At 39.9% G+C, this 7,626-nt stretch overlaps 1 protein-coding gene across 4 annotated transcripts in view; it reads left to right on the top strand.

Moving 5' to 3' along the window:
* GRIP1 (glutamate receptor interacting protein 1) overlaps window positions 1-949 on the top strand; it is a 702,730-nt gene extending 701,781 nt beyond the window's left edge. For all 4 annotated transcript variants that reach the window (XM_032645739.1, XM_032645736.1, XM_032645737.1 and 1 more), the window contains one exon: window positions 624-949. In XM_032645739.1, the coding sequence (XP_032501630.1) occupies window positions 624-851 (228 nt within the window). In that variant the 3' untranslated portion in view covers window positions 852-949. The remainder of the gene's footprint in view (window positions 1-623) is intronic.
* Window positions 950-7,626: the final 6,677 nt, after the last annotated feature.

The following is a 7,626-nucleotide window of genomic DNA, read 5'->3' on the forward strand; positions in this document are numbered from 1 at the left end:
CTGATTCACTTTGTTACACAGCAGAAACTAACACAACGATGTAAAGCAATTATACTCCAATAAAGATGTTAAAAAAAAATAAGGAAACATGAAAGAAGATGAACGCATGTGTAAGCTGAGGAGGGGGTGGGCTCATGACCGAGAGAGGTAGTTCAGTATCATGGTCAAGAGCACGAGCTTTGGAATCATCCAGACTGCCTGAGATTACATCCTCGCTGGACCACTCACCAGCATCCTAGCTGGACCACTTGCCAAGTTCTGATCTCAGGCAAATCTCTTAACCACTATGTGCCTTACTTTCCTCATCTGTAAATTAGGGATAATATTTGGCACTTGGAGCACCTGCCATGAATAAGGCGATCTGCTCAGCATGGGGACATTGGGATGTGTCCCTGTTCCCTGCTCTCAAGGGCCTTACAATTTAGTAGCAGAGAGTAAAGTAAGCCAATACCCATGTTATAGTGTGGTCAGGGCCAGGATAGACCGCTCTGTACAGAGTGCTCATTTAAACACTTTCAAGACTTTAATCAATCAACCTGTTATGTCTGAAATGTTTCTCTGGGTTTTGGGAATCATCTTATGTCTATAACGATAATTCAAAATGGCGCTTCTTGACCTTTCAGGTTAATCATGTCCGAACGAGAGACTTTGACTGCTGCCTTGTTGTGCCCCTCATAGCAGAATCTGGTAATAAGCTGGACCTGGTTATTAGTAGAAACCCCCTGGCTTCACAGAAGTCCATAGAACAGACTCTACCAGGAGGAGAATGGAGTGAACAGAACAGTGCTTTTTTCCAGCAGTCGAGCCACGGTGGTAATTTGGAGATACGAGAACCCACTAATACATTATAGCGATGCTTTTTACAAAGCAGGACAAAAGACAATATCTACATGGTGCTAAAAAAAAAAAAAAAAAAAAAAATCCCTTTAAGATTTCTGTGACATTTGAAGCACAGATAATCACGTGGCATTAACTGCAAGCACAGGGGTCTTTTAAATCTCATGGCTCATGTTCACTTCCCCTTTCAAGTGAAGAGGTTTCTTTGTTGGTGATCACTATGGTATATGACAGGCAATCCCCTGCCAAGACCAAGGGTAGCGAAAAAGAAAAACAAGTAGGCCACCCCTCTCTACAATTAACATCAGAGGAAATTTTTTACAGGTCCATCTTCCTATTCCTTTTTAAAAAGAGAAATATCTGTTTGAAAATGTTCTCTATGATAATTTCCTTAATTCACTTTGAAATCAGTTTCTTACTACAAAGTCATTCATGCGAGAATTTAACCAACAAGGCTTTTCATAAAGCTGGCTGTACTAGGAGAGCTAGTTTGGTGAACTGCTGGGACTGCTGCTATGGGAGGGGTACAGGTATAAAATCATCTTACAACGTTTCAGCAATGATGCACGTAGACAACCATAATAGGTGGTGGTAAATGTTTTGCCCAAGTATAGGAATGATTTTAACTAAGATGTATGCTATTCCCTATGCAACAAATTATCAAACAGGATATGTCTTGTGACCTGTTTTTTTTTTTTTAAGGACACATTTTTAATAGCTGAAAAATCTCTGATAATGAATTAGGGTGTTTAGCAACACTGAGAATTAGTTATCTTATTTTTAAAATTCAAGACTAAGAATTTGAGAATGAAGAGTCTATTAAAATGAGGTTTATCTTGATTGATAGGCAAATCAAACTCATACTGCTTGACAGACATGTTTTGAAAACTGATTATATTGAGAAAACTGATTATATTGAGGGGTGTACAGCACATGTACTTAAAAATGACACTGGACTGTCTTTTGTTCTGAGCCATGCCACTTACCGAAATTGTAAATACATTTTTCACAAAATGCATTGCCAATTATTACCATCCCTCAAAGCAATAAATTGTGACAGTTGCTTTTAATGTTTGTCAGCAACTGTTTTCATTTGTTCAGATATTTTGAATAGTTACACTAATAACTGTTATTTGGTGAATATAAAAAAATAGATCTGTATATTAATTGTAGAATCTCCATACTGAAACAATTATTTTCCAAACATTTTTATTTTGGTCAATAATTCAAACAACTGCTTAGGTAAAGCATTTGAACACTGTGTCCTTTGTTTAAGGAAAAAGTTCACCTTTTTTGTGCAAAGAAATATATTATTTCAATCATAGTTCAGAACTGCCAGGGCAAGAAAGTATAAAGCAGAATCATGTTAAGGAAAAAAATAAGATGAGGAGGGGAGTCACTGAAATATGTATTTTTATTTGTAACAAACAAGTATTAAACTGTAAAGTATTTTTGTACAAATTTAATACTTTAATAGCATGGTATTTATCGTCTATGTATGGTTTTGGGGAATTAAAAATTGTTGCAAATATTTGTATGGAAAAAAAAACCCTCTCCCAAATGGAATAAACAGTGATTTTAAAAAGCCAAAAGAAAAACTTTTTTTTTTTTTTGGTGCTTTGAATATATTTTAGTGTTCTAGACTGAGCCCTACACAATACCTATAGTTACATAATTTTCTACGGGGCAAGATTTTGCCATAAACTTGAAAAGGAACATGGAAGGGCAGGAAGAGCTTAGGTTTTGAAATTCGATCTGGACTTGAAGTCCAGCTCTGGTACTCACTCAGTGGTGGCATAAAATTTAATTACTGTGAGTCAGTTTCCCCACCTATAATACTGAAGGTCATATCTACATTCCAGTACTTTCATGAGAAGAGATGTGACACATATGTGAAGACGCTAAAACAGGAACACCTCCAAGACTAATGGTACATTTACTTTAGGTGACAAAGCTTGATCTTAACTCAAGGATCACATCTACCCTGAGAACATTATATGTATTCTATAAAATACATTTTCAGAAACTATTAAAATTATAAATTTTCATCATGCTATCTTAAAAAAAACTATTACCTTATAGTCCCAACGTTTTCATTTTTGCAGATTGCCTAGCAGGCTTTGTAAATTCACAGGAACAAGGCAGGGTGTCCATTCTTGCCACTTCTATTTAACAGTATGACAAGGAAGTGAAATAAAAGGCAACTAGATTGGAAAGGAAGAAGTAAAACTTTACTTGCAGATGATACAATCTTGTGTATACAAAAACCTTAAGGAATCCACTAAAAAACCTATTAAAACTAATATGAGTTTAGCAAGATATAAGATCAATATACAAAAATCAATTGAATATACTGTAGCAATGAACAAACCAAATATAAAGAAAACACATATTCTATAAAGCACAGGAAGCTCAGCCTGGTGCTCTGTGATGACCTAGTCAGGTGGGATGGGGGTAGGGTGGGAGGGAGGTCCAAGAGGGAGGGGATATATGTATACGTATAGCTGATTCACTTCATTGTACAGCAGAAACAACATTGTAAAGCAATTGTACTCCAATTAAAAAAAAGAAAACAATTATATTCTCATAGGATCAACAATAAAATACTTAGGAATAAATTCAATAAAAGTACAGAGTAGGTGTGGAAGACGGCAGAGTAAAAGACCCTGAGCTCACCTCCTCTCGTGAGCACACCAAAGTAACAACTATCTACAGAACCACCATCTGTGAAGAAGCCTGGAACCTACCAGAAAAGATCTTCTACAACTAAAGATATAAATAAGGTACCACAAGACAGGAGGGGAAGACTTGAAATATAATCAAATCCCATACCCCACAAGTGGGTGACCCACAAACTGGAGAATAATTATACTGTAGAGGATCTCCCAGAGGAGTGACAGTTCTGAGCCCCACATCAGGTTCCCCAGCCTGGAGGTCTGGCACGGGAAGACAAATCCTCAGAGCATTTGGCTTTGAAGGCCAAGAGGCCTTCACTGCAGGAGCCCCACAGGACTGGGGGAAACAGAGACTTCACTTTTCAAAGGGCACACACAAAATCTCACACACACCAGGACCCAGGGCAAAATCAGTAATTTGATAGGAGCCTGGGCCAGACCTGCCTGCTGGTCTTGTAGACTGTCCTGGAGAGGCAGGGGGATGGCAGCAGCTCACCCAGGGGGACACAGACACTGGTGTCAGACATTGAGGAACATTCAATTGTGTGAACATTCCAGGTGGCTGACATGTTGGATCATTAGCACCAAGATCTGGCCCCATCCAACAGCCTGAAGGCTCCAATGTTGGGATGCCACAGGCCAAACAACTAACTGGGTGAGGACACATCCCCACCCGGACTCGGCCCCCTGCTCTGCCCACTAGCAGGCTAATACAACCTTCCAGACACTCTGGACCCATGACCAACTGTCAGGAATGGCCCCTGACAACACCAACAATCTGAAATGAGCTCTGAGATCCCTGGGCCCTGCAGTCAAACTCCAGGAAACACCTCTAACTGCTAGTAGTCTGGTACTACTCCCAGGGTCTGGCTTCATCTCTCAGTGGGCAGGCAACAGCCCCAAAGTCTTTGGGACCCTGATTCTGCCCACCAATGTGCCAGCACTAGCCTCAGGGCCCATTAGGGTTCCACAACCAGCCACCTCATGACCAGGCCCCTCTAAAGAGCAGCCAGCAGCATCCACGCAAGGCAGGGCTGTGCAAACAACCAGACTAGGAACCAACCAAGCCTACCATACCACCCACATAGCCAGCCAAAACAGAAAGATCCATGCAACCCTCTTAGGGGGAACCTCTAGAGCATACAGCTTGGGTGACGGGTGGAGTGCACTGCTGGGACGCATAGGACATCTACAGAGGGCCACTTCAAGGATGAGAAACGTAACTAACTTACCACGTACATAAAAATATAAATAGCAATAGATAAAATGAGGTGGCAGAGGACTATGTTCCAGACCAAGAAACAAGATAAAACTCCAGAAGCAGAGTTAAGTGAATAGGCAATCTACCCAAGAAACAGTTCAGAGTAATGATCATAGATGATCAAAGAACTCAGGAGGAGAATGGATGCACAGAGCAAGAAGTTAGAATTTTTTAACAAAGAATGAGAAAATATAAAGAACAACAAAACAGAGACGAAGAGTACAATAACTGAAATGAAAAATACACTAGAAGGAATCAGTAATAGACTACATGAGGGGCTTCCCTGGTGGCGCAGTGGTTGAGAATCTGCCTGCTAATGCAGGAGACACAGGTTCGAGCCCTGGTCTGGGAGGATCCCACATGCCACGGAGCAACTAGGCCCGTGAGCCACGGCTGCTGAGCCTGCGCGTCTGGAGCCTGTGCTCCGCAACAAGAGAGGCCGTGGTAGTGAGAGGCCTGCGCACCACGATGAAGAGTGGCCCCCGCTTGCCACACTAGAGAAGGCCCTCGCACAGAAGTGAGGACCCAACACAGCAACAGTAAATAAATTAATTAATAAAACTCCTACCCCCAACATCAAAAAATAATAATAGACTACATGATACAGAAGAGTGGATCAGTGACTGGAAGACAACATAGTAGAAATCACTGCTGCTGAACAGAAAAAAGACTGAAAAGAAATGAAGACAGCTTAAGACACCTCTGGGAAAACATGAAGCACATTAATATTTGCATTATAGGGTTGCCAGAAGGAGAAAAGAGAGAAAGGGCCCAAGAAAATATTTGAAGACAGAATAGCTGAAAGCCATCCTAACCTAGGAAAGGAAACAGTCACCCAAGTCCAGGAAGCACAGAGTCCCATGAAGGATTAACCCAAAGAGGAGCACACCAAGACACACTATAATCAAAAGGACAAAAATTAAAGACAGAATACTAAGAGCAGCAAGGGAAAAGCAACAAATAACATACAAGGGAACTCCCATAGCCTATCAGCTGATTTTTCAGCAGAAACTCTGCAGGCCAGAAGGGAGTGACACAATATATTTAAAGTGATGAAAGGGAAAAACTGACAACGAAGAATACTCTACCCAGGAAGACTCTTATTTAGATTTGATGGAGAAATCAAGCTCTACAGACAAGTGAAAGCTAAAAGAATTCAGCACCACCAAACCAACTTCACAACAAATGTTAAAGGAACTTCTCTAGGCAAAAAAGAAAAGGCCACAGCTAGAAAAAAGAATTATGGAAGGAAAAAGTCTACCAGTAAAGGCAAACATACAGTAAAGGTAGGAAATCATCCACACACAAAGCTAGTAGGGAGGCTGAAAGATAAAAGTAGTAATATCACCCGTATCCACAATAAGCAGTTAAAGGATACCTAAAACAATTAGATGTAAAATATATCAAAACAGTAATAGTGAGGGGAGGAGAGTACAAATGCAGGGTATTTAAAATGCATTTGAAATTAAGAGAACAGCAACATAAAACAATCAGGTATGTATACAGACTGCTATACAAAAACTTCGTGGTAACCACAAACCAAGAATCTATAATAGATAAACACACAAAAAGGAAAAAAGAATCCAAAATAACACCAAAAATAGTCATCAAAGCATAAAAGAGAACAAAAGAAGAAAGGGGAAGAAAAAGACCTACAAAAACAAATCCAAAACAATTAACAAAATGGCAACAAGAATATACATAGCAATACTTACCTTAAATGTAAACAGACTAAATGCTCAACCAGAAGACACAGACTGCCTGAATGGATACAAAAACAAGACCCGTATATATGCTGCCTACAAGAGACTCACTTTAAATCTAAAGACACATACAGACAAAGTGAGGGCATGGAAGAAGGTATTCTTTGTACAAAAATGGAAATCAAAAGAAAACTGGGGTAGCAATACTTACATCAGACAAAATAGACTTTAAAATAAAGACTGTTGGGCTTCCCTGGTGGCGCAGTGGTTGAGAGTCCGCCTGCCAATGCAGGGGACGTGGGTTTGTGCCCCGGTCCGGGAAGATCCCACATGCCGTGGAGCAGCTGGGCCTGTGAGCCATGGCTGCTGAGCCTGCGCTTCCGGAGCCTGTGCTCCGCAACGGGAGAGGCCACGACAGTGAGAGGCCCGCGTACCACAAAAAATAAAAAATAAAAATAAATAAATAAAGACTGTTACAAGAGACAAAGAAGGACACTATATAATGATCAAGGGATCCATCCAAGAAGAGGATAGAACAATTGTAAATATATATGCACCCAACATAGGAACACATCAATGTATAAGGCAATATTAACAGACATAAAGGAGAAATCAACAGTAACACAATAATAGTGGGGGACTTTAACACTCCACTTACATCAATGGACAGATCATCCAGACAGAAAATCAATAACGAACCACAGGCCTTAAATAACACATTAGAACAAATGGACTTAACCCATACTTTTACAGCATTCCATTCAAAAGCAGCAAAATACATTCTTTTCGAGTGCACATGGAACATTCTCGAGGATAGATCACATGCTAGGCCACAAAACAAGCCTTGATAAATTTAAGAAAACTGAAATCATATCAAGCATCTTTTCCAACCACAACACTATGAGACCAGAAATCAACTATAAGGAAAAAAATTGCGAAAAACAAACACGTGGAGGCTAAACAATATGCTACTTAACAACAAATGGATCACTGAAGAAATAAAAGAAAAATAAAAAAATACCTAGAGACAAATGAAAATGAAAACCTGATGATCCAAAACCTATGGGATGCAGCAAAAGCCGTTTTAGGAAGGAAGTTTATAGTGATACAAGCTTACCTCAGGAAACAAGAAAAATCTCAAATAAACAAT

This window comes from Phocoena sinus, chromosome 10 (genome assembly GCF_008692025.1).
Source record: "Phocoena sinus isolate mPhoSin1 chromosome 10, mPhoSin1.pri, whole genome shotgun sequence".
Classification (NCBI taxonomy): Eukaryota; Metazoa; Chordata; class Mammalia; order Artiodactyla; family Phocoenidae; genus Phocoena; species Phocoena sinus.